Source organism: Argopecten irradians, chromosome 13 (assembly GCF_041381155.1).
Source record: "Argopecten irradians isolate NY chromosome 13, Ai_NY, whole genome shotgun sequence".
In the NCBI taxonomy this organism is placed as follows: Eukaryota; Metazoa; Mollusca; class Bivalvia; order Pectinida; family Pectinidae; genus Argopecten; species Argopecten irradians.
In genome coordinates, this window is record NC_091146.1 from 18750822 (window position 1) to 18770668 (window position 19847).

A 19847-nucleotide genomic window follows, 5' to 3' on the forward strand; every position below is an offset into this window, starting at 1 on the left:
TTTCCCCCCCCCCCCCCCCCTAAATCTTATGTGAAAAGAGGAATGGACATTAGGTACAGTTTTTTTTTTTAATTTATGATTTTTTTTCTGATATTGATTTCGTTTCGTTTTCATTCTAATTCTTTTACAATTCTGTTGAAATTGGTACGAGACAACACTTTTTAACTATCAATATGAAACACCAAATATGTGAGCATCATCTCTACACTAAAACAGTACGTTGTTTGACACGAATGGGCATCCGTAGCTTGAAGAAAATGAAAATTGTTGGTCCTGCGCAGACTTACCGGACATGTCAATAATCGCCGATACGCCTGGGTGAGTACTTTGAAAACAAGAAAGGCACAAATTAAAAGATATTTTAATAACTTTTTATCTTTGTCACTGAATATTGAGACCTTCTTGTTTACTTTGATGTATAAATCCTCGCATTTTCCGGAATTGATACCAAGGGCCACCGGCGAATGCCTTAGGTGCGCAGACACACCGGACAGCACCGTATATGCCAAGAATAGGCTTGTTTAAGAAGCTGTTGAACGATTGAAATGTATTCTTGATGCGATGTGATGTCAATAAAAGTATAAACAAGTTCAAACAACCAAATAAAAAAAAAAAGCAAACAAATACTTCAAACACAAGATACAAAAGATCTTTATTTTTACCGAACTTTCATAACATACAAAATACAAAGACAGCAAATACAATACATAATATGCGAAATACGATCTGATTAAATACAACATAGAGGATTTGAAATCATCCCATTAGGGGTCACATTCTAGTGACCTTTTGTAGACATACTGCTTCTATACACTCTACAATCATTCAATTCCATATTGCATTCAGTCAATAAAAATGGTAGAGTTAAATCACCACAGGGATCTAGTTCATCAAAACAGTTATCAAGATTTGCATCAATATTTGGAGTGAATGAAGACACTTGTGTAACTGGTACGGTGACTGTTTAAATTATACAGCTAATGTTCCTCTTATCGACTACACTAGCCTGAGTTCCCTATATTTGTAAACTCTATCTATATCGACCGTTCGGAACTGACTTCTAGTGATAATATTAATTACTACTTCATGATTGTTTTGAAATTAAATGAAACATTATGTGATATATATTCTAAAATTATCAAATGTATAAAACCTGTAAACGAATATTAAAATTTTATTTTATTTAAGAATTTCCCCCGCCCCTCCCCTTAAAGTAACTTTTATTGAATGGATGTGTAAACAATGATTGTATATATAATTAATGAGAAAGTGGTGGAAGTGCATAATTGAAATAATCAATTAAAATATGGAAATTGGTATGGAAGTCCTTCTGTGAAAGGAAAAGCATTGTTATTTACATGCATATATTGAATAAAAAAAAAGGAAAAAAAAAATATCCTCCATCAGATGTATTTTATTACAAGTATGCTCAATGATTCCAATTGTCGAGGAGAGCATCTAGTGGCCCTAGGGCTGTGTGCAATCCTCGTTAAAGAAATAAAGAATTAGAACAATGATTCCACGTGATTCTAGGTTATTAAATTGCATTTAAAGATCAAGTTAATATAGATATTTTAAATTGTAGAGTTTACTCACTACAAGGATCTGAACTGAAATATATTTGGACCTAGTGTAGAGATCATCTGTAGATCGTGTTAGACGTTTTAGAGGTCTAGATAAAATAGAATCAGTATAAGAAACATATATACATGGATATATGAGCTGTAATTATAATTTTCAAATCTGTACATAATACAATAACAGTATTAAGGAAGTTTAGATGACACACAACACTTTACAGCTAAGTTGATGTTCTGTCCCCTGGTCGGGACGCACTTTAATCTATAAAAGTGTTTCATCGCGCCTAGCATAAATTGAGTGGGGCGACTGGTTCGCCCGTTGTCAATATAATGTGACCGGGCGATGTGTGTTGTTCAGTATCTTTGACGGCATGCGTCAGTGATATAGCACTTTAAAAAGGTAAAGAGTTCTACTATGACAAGGAGACACAACATGAATATACCACAGTCTTGTGAAATATATAGTGATTCTATTATATAGACATGCAGAAATAGCTTAGTCCACTAAACCTGCTTATATTATTTGTTTTTTTTCTCTCCTACTATATCTACTTTTAAGGTATCACGAGCTGACAATGTATTAGGGAAAAAGCCTAATAATATAGGCAGGACTAGGAGAGGCTGTCCTCAAAAGATAGGACATAAGCCCAATCGTTTAGAGTTACTTCCCTTTGTTTGCATATTGTCGAATAAAATAATAATGGTTGCTTTTAGTTGCTGGGTAATAGATTCTTACAATTTACTCACATTCCTAGCAATAACGATAATAGTAATACAGCATACACATCACCAACGTACTATCATGGAGTAACTACAGCTGTAATATTGTAGCTCAGAAGACTTCTAGACAGATAATGGTGTCGTCTTTAGCGCTGCTGGTGCCTATTACTCCTAATTGAGAAAATAAATGCTTGTGCAAACCATTATTAAGGGTCAAATATGATCGTTAGCAAACTTCGCCCCATAACATATCCACTGACAATATTTCTTTCAAATTGGTCAACATTCATGGTCTTTAAAGTGCAGAAATGAATCTGATCAATGATAAGATACTTTGACGCATCGCTAAATACACTCATCGGATAGATATATAGAGAATACATGGGCAGTATCTTAAATATAAGCTGTATTTTGGCGGGGGTTAAGAAAGACAGAAGTGGCGAGACTCCTAGAATGCTCTGCCATAAAATACTACTATCAGACTTGGTTTACACAATAATGATACTCATTTACAGTTCGGGTGATTAGCGAAGGTTTCCGGCAATGAGCTGTTGGAAATCAACAGAAATGTGTACATGGCTAAGACCCCGGAGTGTCCGGACGTAGTCGAAACTGTTCTTGTATCCCTGACTAGTAACACCGAGTCTGGTGAAGATTTGTTTCAGCCCTTCAGTCCGCGCCTTTTCCACAGTAGCTGTGTAGTTTGCTTCAGACAGTGAACGGATATAGTTGGCGGTCGCATTTCCTTGTGCAAGTATTTCGTCAGCCTCGTTTAGGATCGTTTTAATCTGCAACAATTGTTCCGTATACTCCATATGATAGAATGGCTGTTACTGGAGACAAGGTAAAGGGGCGGTATATCTGTTATCTACATACTAGTACATGAGGGTGTTTCCCTAGTTCAATTTCAAAACGTCTTTCGTCTCATCAATCTGATTAATATAAAGATACCTATTCTCACTCCGTTCTACAGTCGATCTGACAACGCCTCATATGGGTTCACGTTCTGACGACCTTTCAAACAGCCAATCAAATAGCTTCTTCAAAATTTCGTGACTGGGACGAAGTCCGTTTCACTGCCATCAAGAACCATTTTCGTGTAGGTCTGTATGCAGTAATGCATATCGCCTGATATATATATACAGATGCTGTAGCTAGATAGAGTAAACGCATTTGAATTTTCTTTTTTTATTTATTTCTTTAAACCTTACGTTTCATCAGAATTGTGGTCTGTTTCCCTTCCATTAGTTCTCTACTGTCCACGAGGCTGCGCTCTGCGCACTAAGTGAACTTCCGCAAGGGAGGTAACTGAGGTGGGAACCAGTCTAATCAGAACATAGGGTGTATAAAGGTCTCCAGAATGTGACCCCTAAAAGGATGTTGTCAGATCCTCTATGGAACCATGAATGCGTTAACTGTAGAAGTTAATAGTATGATGTTAGAAACACGTTTCAGTTGTCTAGCCATGTTTTGGGAATATATGAATAAATGGCGTTTATACAACGACGTCACCATTTGAATCTTATTCAACCACAAGGATCTGAGATTTCGTTACAGTTTATATAATTATGGACCCACAAGTGTGCCCTAGGACCATTTTTAGATGTTTTAGAGGTCCAGATCAAAAATCGGTAAAAACATACTCTACATAATACTATATACACCCAAATTTCAACAGGAGTCTTATAAACGAATAAAAGAATTTCATTTAATTACCAAGCAAACACAAGGAATTCAACCTCAATGCTGACACAGTTTCGAAATAATATGACCTTTTGATCCTATGAATACTTACTTCAGCCTTCGTGTTTTTTCGTATGACCTGTGCCTGCTGTTTGAGTTTTTCTTCCTCAGCTTCTTCCTGTAGGGTCAACGCCTTCATAAACCGCTCCTTCACCGAGGAGGAGATGGAAACTGGACCAAGTTGGAAATACCTCACGTCGGCAAATAGTCCCTTGTCCTCTGTTGTACAAGTGCCCCGTGGTTTACATCCGGCTGGGCAAGCTGTCAAAATAGATCAAAGCGAACGTGATATACCTCTTTCCCAGATATTCACTATGGTCCTCTGATTCATTAATGTAATCTATCCCAGGGTTCATTGCGCTCCCTCATTCACGGTGAAATCAAGGGACCGCTATGAACTTTGTGAGAGGTTTTGTGAGTGAGGAACAACGATGAGCCTAGACTGGATTACCTGCCTTAGTACCAATTCCCTCTGTTGTATCTCAAATGAAACGCACCGTACCAGCAGAACTGTACCGGTACAGGTGGTTCGTTTTCAGAAGCGTACCACTTGGATCCACGATGGCGGACCTGAGAGTTTTCATTTGTGATCGGAATGTTTATAACAAGACAGAGATTTTTTATATCCGATAAAAACTACATGGATTATTTATTTCAATGTATTCCGAAACTATTTATTTTTTACTTTTATATCCATTTTATTGTTAACACCGAAAATACTTGGCTAAATTATTCGAAGTGTATCTTTCATATGAGTGCCGTCATCATGGAAAATCCAAACGCGTTCCATTTGGCGGTACCGTATCACTTTAGTAAAACTGGTACGAATCCGCGAATGGAACGCACGGAAAAACAGTGAACCTCTCGAGAGCATGCGATTTTGATAACTCTCCAAGAGTTCACTGCGGTTCCGCGATTTTTGAATAAGGGACCGAAATGAACCCTGGGAGAGATCGCAATTGATATGCAGCTTTGAAGCAGTCATGAAGCTTTATACAACATCAAGGGCTCCATGTGATATGTGAAATGCAAATATCTGTACAAAAACCCAGTAAGTAATCTACGGAAAGGACACATAATTTAAATTTCGCTTGTGTGAAACATAAATACTGTATGGGCGGACAGTGCAAGCACCGGTACATGTAACTATCAAAAGCGTCAACAACCTATGGTGTACAAGGCAGTCCTGGAACCCAATATTCTGAGAGACAGCACAAATCATAAATCTACTAAAACCCCGTGAAAAAAAATACGAATTTATACAAACATACAGGTGGGTCTTGGGGAACCTATTTGTATCCTGTTTAACCATACGACTCCTACCATCTAACTACTAATATATAATATATATATATACCATCAAATTCACTACCGATATATCATCAGATACCAATATATTTCTAGACACTAGATCCACCTTAGTTGAAGGGGCCTTTAGTACAGTACTGACTTGTATTCCAAACCAACTGATTCTCATCTATACCTCCGCCCCACCAGTTGTCATCTCTCGCATACCACCAGAAGCATTCCCTATTCACAAGCTTTACGAATCCGTCGTATAGTGTCCGACAATACCACCTTCGAACGCCGGTGCGAAGAGATGAAATGCCACCTTCTCTCTAGAGGATACAAATAACATCTGATCGACCAAGAAATCGACAAGGTCCGCGCCCTAGATAGAGCCAATCTCCTCATATACCAAACCAGAACTGCCACTCAACGTGTTCCCTGTGTGGTAACATTCCATCCTAAATTACCACATCTCCCTTCTATCCTTAGGAACCACTGGAAAATCATTCAGTCATCAACCAAACTTAGGCGTATTTTCCCAGAGCCTACCGCAGACCAAAAAATGTAAAAGACCTTGAAGTGAGCAGCAAACTTCCTCTTCTTGCTCCTGCTGCATACACAGCATCCTTCTTGCTCCTGCTGCATACACAGCATCCACAGACACATTTGAATGTGCTATCAACAACAGAGCATACAACATCCGACAGAACCTGACGTGCAAATCCAGCAATGTCATCTACTTCCTCTCGTGTAGGAAATGCACAATGCAATACGTTGGGGAAACCGGTGGTCCACTCAACGTCAGAATCAACAATCATCGTTTGTCTATCAAACAGAACAAACCTGACTGTCCGGTTGCCAGACATTTCAACTTACCCAGCAATAGATGGAAATACATGCAGGTGATTGTAATTGAGCACTGTTCCTACTAGACACAAACCAAGCGTCGATAGAGAGAGATTCTGATTACCTATCTACAGACCCGCTATCCCAAAGGCATTAACGAGCGTTAAACTTGCTTACAAAAATGCAATTTACACACCAGTAAACAAAAAAAAAACAATAAAAATAATTATTGTACATTTCGACCGACCTTTTCATTAAAAATTAAGTGTTCATATAAAATAAAACTGTTTTTTTCTATTATACTATCTTTTTTTCATCCCATTTTATACAATATTTGTTAAATATTTTATTTGCTGTATGAATATAATTTAAGATTTACATTACATTCATACATGCAGTATATTGAAGATTTGTCATACAAATACAATAGGCCTAATCGGTACGCATTCGTACTACTTGCGGAAGTCAGTATTCCGGTGTGTGTATTCTTGCGCGTCAACCACTGCGTTTACGCAAGTGTAAACGATTTCGCAGTTGGTAAGCTTATATAGCAAAGAGAAAACGGAAACGTAAATATTGGCAAATACATATCGTTATGTTGACAACGGACAAACCAATCGTACTACTTTTATTGCTAAGGGCTAGGCAGGTATATAAAAGGGTAAATTTTCGTCTGCTATTTCATTGATAAAACTGCGTATAGAATCTATCTTTTTTCTTCTCGAAAATTGATTGTCTTATAAACTTACTTTTAGCCTTAGGGCTTATAAGTGCAAATACTTTCTCAGTGCTGACGGAGCTACCATACCGGTCCATACAACAAACAATCATACCTTCTACAGCAATAACGGGGGACATTTTGTTCATTAATTAATGAAAAAACGGTATCCATGGTAACCCTGGACTCGACCTAGTAACCAGCCTGATGTACCGCAATTTTACCGTTGTGCACCGAAATATTTTATGCCAAGAGAAAGAAGTTTGAGTACCGTGTAAAAATGCAGAGCAGTTCAGTCGACAGCAGGTTCCCCCAAGTCTGTCGCTTACAGCCTTGAAAAGTGTCGCCTCCAGAACGGCTCGGTTCGTTATCATGTCACGGGTGTTGAAGGTCGTTGTGGCACCCTAAGGTATCAAACTAATACTATTATCGTAATTCTTAATTCGTCTTTGCATGTTGCAGAGTTACCTCCCTTGCGAGTAGATCTATTGTGACGACATTGTTTTTCAGCTAAAGTCACGTCGTTTTCTCAGAAAAGTGTGACGTGACGCTAATAATAAGCGATTGAAGTTCATAGTCTTTGTGACTGCCAACTGCGCTTGGTAAGGTAACATAGTGGAACTGCAGTGAAATTGTAAATATAAACACATGACGTCACAATCGAAACCTCCCATCAAGGGTATATAACTCTTCAATATGCAAATACAGAATAATCATACACAAGTAATGATCAATTTCATTGGTTCATCCATATGACCAAGAGGAATCGAACATATACCGTCACGTCGCGTATCCCTCCTTTCTAAAACTTCATTTGTCATCCTATCGGAAACCTCATGTATGCATTGCCGCTAAAAGGTTCGTTCTTTTGTATGAACAATTCTGAATTAATATGTCTGAAGGCAATTATATAATGAGCTGACTTCAAAGCATTGCATTCACGCTGATGGGATTTTTTACAGTGGGTAAAACAATGGCGGCCGCAAACTGAAGATGTAAGTGTGTTGGATTGAATTTGAAAGATTGTGTTTTTTCTTATATTTTCATGTGTGTGTTACCTTAGAAGTGCTTCGCACCGAAAGCGAGCGCCAACATTGGTACATACACTGTGATCGGCGACAAATCCGCTCAATAAGAACATTACAAGTAGGACTCTTGTCCGGGTCATGTTTGAATTTAGACTAGATTGCCTGCCGTATTTTTTATTTTTTTTAATCTCCGCTAGGATTCGCTCGAAAATATAATAGGCGCGCAGCGTAGCGATGAGAATTGGTACTAAGGCAGGTATTCCAGTCTAGTTTGAACTCGAATTCTACAACCGTTAGAGGGCGCGCTGAACCGATAAACAAAGAGCCAAAGACACGTACGTTAAAGAAATTCAAAACATAGCCACTGAGGAGTTGATGAAAGAATTTTTAGACAAGAACATGCATCTAATAAGGTGAGTATTTCTAGACAAAAAAATATTTACTACACTGACAAGGGCCAGGGTTCGGTATACAAGACATCCGACCACTATGCGTAATGGCGGACAGTAAGCGAGTTTGAACATTTTACATTGTACATACATTTCATAATACATTGCGGTGGACTTTTCTGGCAATATCAAATTTTCTATTAAAACTGGTTTGTTTCCGAAATATGTGCAAATTTGAACGTATTCTTAGACTGAATTGTCCCTTTAAAGATGCTCCATCGCCGACAGAGCATAAATTATATTCTTCATTTGAACAATAATTGGTGTTTAATCGTGTATGTATATGCCTAATTAAAACAAAAAATGATATAAAATAATTTATTTCGCCTTTGGTGCATGCGCAATCATTACTTCATTCCATATAGGATATAGTGTTACGGAATTTTTTCGGGATGCAATTAATTATTTTTCATATTTTGAACTTGAATTAAAATTAGAAGCTCAAACTTTTTAACGGTAGTAATGGTGTAAAGTAAGTAACTTTTGTAACTGAAGAAAAATACTAAATCGTCTTCTCCTGTTTTTGATAGTGAAAAAATACCATTTGTCAGCGGTGGAGCATCTTTAACTGAAATAACATTTGTGTTTTTTATAAATGTGTCCGCCATATCTCATCCGGAACTCCTCGTGGAATAGATAATACCCGATGAGTTCAGGATGCGTCATATCTATGAGTGTGTTTCTATCAGCTGATGGAATGCTTTGCCTTTTTTTGGTAAGCCTCGATTTGAAATCACAAAACTGAAGTATATATACAAACCGGACCAGGGCCCGGCACTATAAAACTTTTTCAGACAGGTGTTTTACTCAAGTCTATGTCAAATCATACACTTGAGTGAAAAATCTATCCGATAATAGTTTTACGGTGCCAGGCCCAGAGTCCCGTTTAGCGGCAAGGGTTATGCGAGACTGCGTTTTCTATGCAGACTATGTCGTTGCGCGTACACACATGATCTCACAATCAATTCCTACTCGCAAAAATTAACTACACATATGAAATATGTAAATACAGAAAATGTATGACCGCTGACCCCCGAAACACGCAATAATGAAACTAACTCTAAAATTATAAATCTCACCTTTACAGCGTCTTCCGCACTTGTTTTCATTAGATCTTTGTAGTAAACATCGTAGGCAGCATGTAGAAGGCTCAAGTCCTCTTTTCTCAGGAAATACTGGAAATACACTGTCAGTTTGACCTCTAGTTTATCTGACGTAAAAACGTCGATGTCATCGAGCTCGATGAGGTGAGCGTCTGCTTGAAACGCCTTAAACTCGTAATCATGACCAAGCAACTGCCTCCCGGCCGTATGTACCTTGCTCAAATCCACGATCCCTGTCGATCTCTGACGGATAAATCCGAACTGCAAAAATGAAAAACACGGAGTAATGTTCAGCAAACACCGACGGATTCCGTTAGGTACGGAATCAGCCGAAAAATACCGAGTGGTGGAAAATAGCAAACTGAACACACAAAATAACTGTTAGCATCAATCTAGAAAATATATTGACTACTTGAATAGGACCCTACCTTTCCGAAACGGCTTTTAAATTTTAAAATGATAATTTAATGAGGGTCACTTAAGTTATAAACTTACCGTTAATACTACACTTACCATAACCTTTTTAACAAATTAAATGCTAATTTTCATAACGCGGGTCGTTTTATGTTTCCCGACGTCGTCCTAATTACCGCGCGTCAGTTGATTATCATTGCGCCAGACGGCAAAACAGCCTCGTGTATCTTCACTGATTAACATAGATAACGCAAGAAATCCTGCATTTGGATCCTCTTCGGCCATTAATATTCGTTTTCGTACGAGTATATCATTATTGTTTTAAGAAACTTTTAACTTTTGTTTCGCAAAGGTAGTGGGCCTTTGAAAAAAGGTACGTGTTGACTTAATACATTCTGATTTATATAGAGTTACCTCCCTTCGTTCCACTCTGTCAGTCACAGTACGGGGAGGTAACTCCGACAGATCAGTATGACTTCACAGTGACACTCATATTAAAAGATAATTGTATTAATATAGGACTATACAACTAAGCGATGAGACAGTAGCTTGATACAGTCGGGAATAATCAGCATTTTCGGTAAATGAGAAAACATTTCCTCGTTTACAGAAAGTGCAGAATGTTCTTGATTACTTTTAACTTTATCTGATCTAGTATGACCGTATGTAAAGCATACGTACCTCGTAATACTCTAGGTAGCTGAAACACATCACCACTACGACAATAGCAGTAATGACTGCTGCTGAAACGCACAGCCCAATTGTCCATGACTTGGTACTGCCCATTTTCCCCGATAGGTGTCGTATCGACCGATGCCGGAAATTCTACAGCATGATTATTATTATAATTATGAGATATCATAACCATGGTATATTGTACATAATGTATTATTCAATACCATCAGTAGGTTATTGTATTCCGGCTACCTATCTTAATTCTCTATTTAGTTATCGACTTCCGGTTTCCGGAAAGTTTTGATTCCTTGTACATCACCAAACCAGTACACACAGTATTAGTCAGCTAAACCTGTCTTTATAATTTTAAGGTTTTTTCCCAAATATATATTATATGACTGAAGGCAAGGCCTTAAAGCCAGGGAGCAGCCAGATGTTTCAGTAACCATTAATTATGCAGTATTAAATAGTTCAATTTATGGAAATAACGGAGCCGAATTTTCTGTTTATTTTTATTCATATATCTCACTCTATCATTGGCCCAAAACCCCCATTTGAGAAGGAAATCCATATAAGGGAAAGAAGAAATTTTCATTTCCGTAACAGATATTCCGTTTTGGGTCAGCTGATTATATTGGAAGGTGGTCTATCACTTGAACTCTGGCAAATAAAGAGCAATTTACTGAGCTTCTACCGACGAAGATTACGGACGAAGATTACGTTCGTCGGATCATAAAAGCGTTTGAACCGCTTGATTATATATTGGACTGACTTCAAAGCATCGCATTCACGCTGATGGGATTTTTTACAGTGGGTAAAAAAATGGCGGCCGCAGACTGAAGCTGTCAGTGTGTATGATTGAATTTTGAAGATTGTGTTTTTTCTTATATTTTCAAGTGTGCGTTACCTTTGAAGTGCTCTCACGTTGTGCCCTTCGGCACGAAGGGCTGCGCCCGTATAAGGAAAAAAAGAAGAAAAAACCAACTAGAACTGTATTAAAGGGACAATTCAGTGAGGCTACAACTGTTACATAACCACGAAGCAAAATATGACATAAGTGTATTGTTCTACATTCTTTATGAAATACATAACAAAAAATATTGACAAATTCCACGACATTGTTAAGTATTTTGATTGATACTATTGAAATTCCAAATCGTATGATTGATCAATATGATTAAGCAGGTACAACATGTACGCTGTACCCATATCCGAGCCAAAGTCGCGCACGTTAAACAATGCTATACATAACATCTAATAAGGTAAACACACTACTGTATATCAGCTAAAAAGCAACCAGAAATATAATATTCATTTTGCTGATTTTTAAAAAGGTCCTCAATATTTTGTAATCCCCCCCCTGCGCGTCCCGCACCCACAGGAGATACTTTATATTTTTTTATATATCGTTACATGTTATTGTTGTGCACATCTATAGACAGTGGGGTGACACCCTTATATCCCTACGGCCCCCGAAGGCCCATTAGTCCGAAGGCCCATTAGTCCGAAGGCCCAATAGTCCGAAGGCCCGTTAGTTCGAAAATTAGTAAATATTGCAGGTTATAGAGTTGTTATAATTAACGTATTTTGACGAAAACATTTTTCGGCACTGCTGATCTGACATTTCTGTGGACAGCAAGTTGTCATTTCTTCATAGAGCAATGCCAGGTCAAAATTACATCAAAATAATAAAAAAAATAATAATAATAACATCTTACATTCTAACAAGCATACATTCTATGGATTATCTTACAAACATGCAAGCTTTAAAATGTCCGATTGTTAGCCTTTTGTACACTGTATTGCATTAGGATTAACATTGCTCCATGAATAAATTATGTATATGATCAAATCTTACCGAAAAATGGCTTTTATTATACCTGTAAACGTCGTTATATTGTACAATATATACATGTATTTAACGACTTCCCCATTCTTTGAATTGTTTATTCTACCCATAATGATGGAAATGGTCCGCATAATGATATTATTTTGGGGAAATATTAAGCAGGATTGCAATGTACCTATAAAAATTAATACTCTTTAATATCAGATACGTTAATGTATTTCAAGATTATGCTCTTTTTGAAAATACGCTACATTTCGTTGTTTCATATCATTTTCCGTATCAATTCTATAGTCACATACATGTAAGTCTACCTTAGCAAGTTTACAACTAATCTTTTGCATCGAAAACTGTAATAAACGTTTGTTTCATTTCAAGTACTGTTCGCATATAAATCCTAATTATATCATCTGTTATCGGACTATCGGGCCTTCGGACTATTGGGCCTTCGGACTAACGGGCCTTAGGACTAATGGGCCTTCGGACTATTGGGCCGTAGGGATATAAGGCGGTCACCGACAGTGGCGTCGCTAACAGAAAATTTATGAATATGCAAATTAGCGTGCGAGCGACGAAGTCACGAGATTTTGGATGTTTGGGGGTCCGGGGGATGACCCTGGAAAGATATTACGATTTAGAATGACTGAGATGAGTTTTACGATGTACATTGTGTTTTGATGATTTTGCGAGCGCCGAAGGCACGATTTTTTGGTGTTTGGCGGGTCCGGGGGTCTCCCCATGGAAAATTAGGAATGGCTGAGATGAGTTTTCGATACATTTTGATGAATTTGCGAGGGCCGAAGGCGCGAGATTTTGTTGTTTGGAAAAATATTACGATGAGAATGGCTGAGATGAGTTTTTCAATGTATTTTGATGATTTTAAAGCGTTCTTAAAACGGTAGTTTTACTTTTCCGATTTAAAGTTACCTGCATTTAGAAATAATCATTGTGAATGTCGTCCCCTCCCCGCGCGCGTCCTGCGCCCCATCCTCGATACGTCAGGGGTTCCGATCACTTACGATCTCTACACCCCTGGACTATCTCATAGTAAAACTGAAGGCAACAGAATAGAACAGGTAATTTAGTCCTTTGATGTACATCAAAAGAGGCGTATTACGGTACACTCCGGTTGACTGTGTGGCTTTGGTGTTAGGCGTCGCTCTCTATGTAGTCTTCAAAGGAAATATTTGCTGGCCTGTGATTGGTCACATATTTTCTGCTGAGCTGCCTTCAATTTCACTAGGAGATAGTCCAGGGGTGTAGAGATCGTAAGTGATCAGAACCCCTGGAATATCGAGGATGCCTGCGCCCCTGCCTAATGCGATGTTGACAGATCCTCTATGAAACATAATGAGAATATATGTCTGAATTAAAACATATCTGATGTACACCATACACTGAGGTTTACTCATGTTCCCCTTCAATGACCAGTACGCATCCAAATATACCTGTATATGCTAATTATACACCTGCGGGTAAACACGTAATGCATATAGAGAGATCCTTGCCAAGATATCAATATTGGGTGGACTACTCTTGGTGTAGCGGTTATATGATATAGTTGATCCATCATAATTCACTGTTATAAAACAGGTAAGAAAGGTACTTTGTAACCATGCTTATTTAAACGGTTGTTAAAGACATATTACAAAGTAGGGACTTCATCCACTCCTGTTTAGTAGGAGGCGTGTTCCACAGGTCCAGCATACAGGGTGCACACGCGTACGTTGACTAAAACTTCCTTGTTTGACTGTAGCTAGCTCTGTTCTTTAAGTATACAAAGGGATCGATAAGATGAAGTAGTGGTGTAGTATACATATGTACACATGGCTGCGGAGCCTGACATTTACCCTCCTTTATGACATACCCGTAAATACGCCGATGACTATTATTGCTAACCATAACGATTTGGTATTATACAACAAATACATCGACATAGTTATAATATACATACAAAAAATGTAACATGTTTACAACATCAATATAAATACATCACATCGTTCCCAATAACAAAACCATAGAAAAATACAAACATTACCTGATTTACCCGGTATTATATGTAATATATATCTAGATCGCTGGAGACCGCGCCCTTATAGCTGATCACATCCGTGTTGCAGCTCGACGTCACCAAATTGGCAGGGGTTGTCTCGCGAGGTGTATTATTATTCTCTTTATTGCCTCCAAATTTGAAGATTACAAAAGCATGAATAATAAACACAAATATACAAAGCATTTTTAAATATAAGAGTAATACAAAGTAAACATTACAATAATAAATAGTTATTTGTTCAATAATATAAGTACAAGTATAAGTACTAGTATATACAAAATATCTTATAAATATTCATTTATATGTTAAATATAGGATGGCATAACAAAGTGTGCAACCCGATGCTTTTTATTAACTTAATTATTATTCATTACCCATTATTCTTTTGTTATATTAGATTTATAACAAAATTATACAACTAACAGTAGGGGTGGGCAGAGCCCTACAAGTACCAGCAAGGCGTTACGGTCTCGCACATCTATTCTATAGTAAATGATATGTATCAGTGGTCACGGTAACGGGTATATTAACCACGACATTAGCATTTGGTACACCAACGTTTGTATAACATTCCGAGTATTCGATACTTTTATTATTGAATTAGTGATCATGCGTGACGCATGTGGATCACTTATGTTGCTGGGGTGTGAAACACGTGTGCAAAACATACATAGTTGTTTACAAGCCCTGCAGGTAGGACGTTTGAATTGTGTGCCTGCTCCCTCCATTGTATGACCATAAAAGGCGACTAAACTTAGGACCTTATCTTATCTACCTATCTGACTTTCTACTTTCAAACGTCTCCCTTGACACCGCCTCACTTTTGACCTCCTGTTGAGGGCTCTTTCTTGTGAGGTAGGCTCTGGGTTCTAACCCCTGGCCGAGACACACCATAGCCTTAGAACAAATATACGTAACCCGCCTATACTTTATCTTCTAAAGACGACACTATTTCACGTCTAAAGTCTTTTGAGCTACAATATTGCAGCAACTATAGCCTATACTTTTTAAGTTGTAGTTTCTGCTCAGGACTGCCTAGCGCTCAGCAAAAAGGAAGCAGGACGACTGGTTCGCCCGTTGTCAGTATAATGTGACCGGGTAGGGTGTGTTGCTTGGTGTCTTCGGCTGTATGCTTCTGTGATATCGCACTATAAAAAGAGCATCAGTTCCACTATACAAGAAGATACATCACGAATATACCACAGTCTCCCAAAACACACACCACCCACTACACTTATACGAGAGGCCGTCCTTACACGACCCTGGCTGTTAAATAGGACATTACTTTTAATAAAAAAAAATCATGTTTGTGGTGGTAGACTCACGATTTTTAATCTATGTCTCCCGCGAAGACGTGTCTCAACACAGCACGAGACAAAATCGTGATGGTAAACGCATATAAAATCTGGTCACAGGTAAAAAGATATAATTTGTTAAATTTACAAATGAAACAAAAAGGAAAAAAAAATATTTCCCTTTCAGCTTTAATTGGTATATTTAGTAGCGTACAACTTGGAATGGAGAGTTTTCGTTTATCAAACCAAGACCGGAAATATTCATGAAATCGCGTACATATGTATTTCAACAAAGAGTGAAACTATTGAGCTATTCGTCCCATATCCGTTAACATATGTGTTAATGGAAGAAAACATATACCGGAAACTATCTTTCAAAGGGACAGCGCCATCTTGGAAAATTCCTGATCGATTTATGTACACGGTGCCAATTCCGTCTTTGCATTTTACAGAATTACCTTCCTTGCGGGTAGGTATCCATTGTTACGTCATTGTTTTGTGAGTTTACGTCGTTTTTTTTGCTGTATTACCTGCTTTAGTACCAATTCTCTTCGTTAAGCCGTACTCAAAGATACTATTAGTATTTTCGGAGCGAACCCTAGCGGAAAGTAGAAAAACCACGACAGGCAATTCAGTCTAATGTCGTTTTCTCTAAATGTATGACGTAACGCTCGTAAACACACGACGATACAATATACCACATGTATACCAGTAAAAGGAAGATAACTCTCTAATACGCAAATACAGAATGATCCGTATTACTGCATTTTCTGAATTAAATGGGTTACTCTACCAGTGTCGTGGATATAACAGAGAGTTATGGTCACCCGTGGAGATCTGATAAAGGGACACACATCTTATACAATGAAATAATGACATCAGTGCTATAGATAGGAATATCAATAGATAGTAATGTCAATTATCATTTTTCTTTGTTTCACTCCATCAGTACGGTGGTAGCGGTGTGGAGAACCACATATCCCTTATTTGATGAAGTACTTTACAATGTGTATTTTCCGATCCTTACACGACACCCACAGATTCTTGTCCCTGTCGATCCCCAGTCCCCACGGGGCCTGTATCTCATGGGTGTGGTCCAGCAGACATCGGAGTCCCTGTCCGTCTACCGTCAAAATGTACACTTTATTGGCATCTTTGGACGACACAATCAATGACCCGTGACGGTCGGAGGTCAAACGTGAGGGGCTAAACACTTCCTCTTCTTCTGGGTCAACATCATCCGGGTGATTTGACCACGTGTAGAGGTGTTTACCATTCTCAGTTAAGCACACGACTTTTGTGTTCCCGTCCCGTATATAAATCTTCCCGCTTTTAATGCTGTGGACATTGTACGGATCCAGAAACAGCGGCGTCTTTTTGTCCTCGCGAGTTTCAACTTCACGCATAATTTGGCCATTTTTGCCAATAATAACTAGCTTGCTATGACCTTTAGTCCCAGCTAATGGCCGAATGCAAACAAGAAGTCTACCGTCTTCAGTGGCGTCAATTCCGTAAGGCTGATACCCAAGGAAGTTCCCGGCAGCCGTCTGTTCTCCGTACGGCGTCAATGCATGCACGAGGGAACTCCGATCTATTGTCATGAAGATCTTGTGTTTAAAGTTTAAAGTAAAATCCCAGATACAATTATCATAAACCGGAGATCGGTTCAATCGTTTTCCAGTCTGGTCAATGAGCGTTAGAAATGGATCACCGACTGTATTGATCCAGGCCTTCCCGTCCTGTATCGGGACTATTTTAGACACTTCTCCAAGCTTCCGGGAAGTGGTGAACGTAGTAATTATCTCCGGCGATCCATAATATGGTATATTCTTACTTACACCTCTATTGAAATGATGGTGTTCCGCATGCGCATGATCGTCGTCCGGTTTAGGACTTTTAGACTCACCACCAAATAAATAGTCAAACCGAAACTTATCCAGAGTTACATTTCCGTTGTCAAGGATGTCACCACTGGGTTCTACGTCATCATAATGGCGATGTCTCCTTCTCTTTTTATCTTCACCGAATACGGTGACGTAATGAAGATGGTCGATTGCGGAATCGCCAAAACTCGTCACTTTAGCAAGAGTCCCGTCGGGGTTCCGGAGAGGGATTATGTTGTGACTTGTGCGTCCGTGTCGTTCTTTTTCTTTGGATCCAGTTTCCGGTTCCGGTATCTGTTTAGATCTGTCGTTATTTCTCTGTAACGGGACTGCTAGATGATTCTTGTCCATTGCTAGGGTGATTATATAGAACTTAAGTCAGTACCGTGACCTGTTAACGAGAATTATCTCATTCATAATATACAACAGTTGAAAAATAAATCACATTTTAGTTACAATCTGCTGCCAATAAAAATCCTTACCATCATCCAATTTCATAGAGAGTTTGAGAGGATACCATTAGGGATCACGTTTTGGTGATCTTTTAAATTGACTGTTTTCGCGTATGACGTCATTTCGCTCATTTAATTCAACATAACTTCAAATGTTTGCATGTTGTGACGAAATGTCGATTACAGGTTTTTAATTGACATACAGGGTTCATAAGGGTCACCAGAACGTGACCCCTAATGGTATGTTGTAAGACCCCCTACGCAACGGAGTGAGAATGATGATCTGTTCTAATTAAAACAGATTGTCTCAGTTACTTTATAATGTTTTAGTTTAAAATAGTAAATAAGTACAAACGAAAATTCGTTGCTCACGACTTCATTGTTATCTTAATTGACTGCATCGGTTTTTACTCAGTACTCCTCGTCTGTCGTTTTAAAATTTCGTTTGTCTTTTGTCACATTTGGCTTGTCGTTCGTCACACTTTGTCAGTTGTTTGTCATTTATTTAAATTGATCTATAAATAGATAGGGCATCATACAAATCTTGTATATCACGTGTATTTGTCGATTACCACATTTCATCTCTCGTTTGTCATTTCGTTTTTCGTTTGTCACATTTCGATTGTCGTTTATCACATTTCGTCTGTCGTTTATCACATTTCGTCTGTCGTTTATCACATTTCGTCTGTCGTTTGTCACATATCGTCTGTGAAATGTTTGTCGTTGTAACATTTCGTCTGTAGTTTGTCACATTTCGTTTGATGTCGTGTTTCGTTTTGTTTCGCTGTTCTTTTAACGTTATCTTGCGTATTTGCGTGATATTCCTTGTATTTTCAATCGACGGATTTAATTGTCAGTATAACGTATTTTGTTCGTCTATGTTCAGTGTGCTGGTGATCATATTTCATGCGTTGTTCTTCGCCCTTTTTAAATCATGTTTTGGTCATTTTTATTGTCGACTTGACCTTTACGTTTGTTCGTCTGGTTGTCTTTAATACTTATTCGATTTTTCACAATATAAAAATTGGATTTGGTACGCGCTATAACTTAGGAAACTATCTTCGTCCAAAGTTACTTTATATAGACAACGTATGATAGTATAGAATATGCCCTTTGTCCATTCGTAAGTTATTATGATTAAGTCGGTCGGTTGGTCAATTATATATGATTTTGATCAGTTTACCTACCATTTCGTTTTTTGTACAAAATCGAGTTAAAATCTAAGTAACATACCTGTGTGCTATGATATCAAGCGTTGTACCCTGTCTTCCCATCATATGTGGTCCCGCAGACGTTCAATTTCTTGAGTTTCACGTTTGAGAAATCCAATTTCATCGGCGTAATTATTCAAGTAATGTCTAAAATCCATGATATGATAGATATATGGCATGCTGGCACTGTTTATATCTAACCCTCTGTCGTTCGAGCATGGTGTACCTACGTTGTAGAACTGTGGTAGGTTACGCTCCGATCAGATAACGCTGTTAGCTATAGTCAATCGTATCAGATATGCTTTGTGACGTTCTCAATATAGCTATACAAGTGCTCCAATACCTAGTTAAACAGCGGTGTTTAATCACTGTAGATATTGGCCAGTGTATATATGCATGTATATTGTTACAAATGTCAGCTAATCTCGCGTTTTAGTCAGTCATATGTTTTGTTTATTTTTAATTGCTGTTATTGCTGTTAAGGCCCACTACCTTTCCGGAGGAAAATTTAAAGGTTTCTTAAACACATTAATAACAAAGA

The 19847-nt window shown here is 38.1% G+C and overlaps 3 protein-coding genes across 4 annotated transcripts in view; 1 reads left to right on the forward strand and 2 right to left on the reverse strand.

Annotated features, from left to right (window-relative positions):
• On the reverse strand, positions 1-14592 carry LOC138305988 (uncharacterized). Of its 2 annotated transcripts, none has more exons than XM_069246297.1 (6): positions 14451-14592; positions 10573-10716; positions 9454-9738; positions 7169-7301; positions 4096-4304; positions 1-3088 (listed from the first exon to the last, which is right to left on the reverse strand). In XM_069246297.1, the coding sequence occupies exons 2-6, from the start codon at positions 10675-10677 to the stop codon at positions 2825-2827; spliced, it is 996 nt and encodes a 331-aa protein (XP_069102398.1). In that variant the 5' UTR covers positions 10678-10716; positions 14451-14592; the 3' UTR covers positions 1-2824. The 2 variants fall into 2 exon arrangements, with proteins under 2 accessions (XP_069102398.1, XP_069102399.1); XM_069246298.1 differs by lacking the exon at positions 14451-14592 and adding an exon at positions 11474-11855.
• LOC138305990 (zinc finger protein 845-like) overlaps positions 13886-19847 on the forward strand; it is a 25111-nt gene continuing 19149 nt past the window's right edge. The window contains exon 1 of the mRNA XM_069246301.1: positions 13886-14005. The gene's annotated coding sequence lies outside the window, so the exon portion shown is untranslated. The remainder of the gene's footprint in view (positions 14006-19847) is intronic.
• On the reverse strand, positions 14700-19632 carry LOC138305987 (uncharacterized). The gene is made up of 2 exons (XM_069246296.1): positions 19329-19632; positions 14700-18034 (listed from the first exon to the last, which is right to left on the reverse strand). The coding sequence occupies exon 2, from the start codon at positions 17992-17994 to the stop codon at positions 16744-16746; it is 1251 nt and encodes a 416-aa protein (XP_069102397.1). The 5' UTR covers positions 17995-18034; positions 19329-19632; the 3' UTR covers positions 14700-16743.

Coding starts and splice junctions, on each gene's coding strand:
- LOC138305987 (XM_069246296.1), bottom strand. CDS start 17,994: ATGGACAAGAATCATCTAGCAGTCCCGTTACAGAGAAATAACGACAGA.
- LOC138305988 (XM_069246297.1), bottom strand. CDS start 10,677: ATGGGCAGTACCAAGTCATGGACAATTGGGCTGTGCGTTTCAGCAGCA. Junction 4,305..7,168: donor CTGCTCTGCATTTTTACACG/GTACTCAAACTT, acceptor CTATTTTGACAG/CTTGCCCAGCCGGATGTAAA. Junction 3,089..4,095: donor GAAAAAACACGAAGGCTGAA/GTAAGTATTCAT, acceptor CAATTGTTGCAG/ATTAAAACGATCCTAAACGA.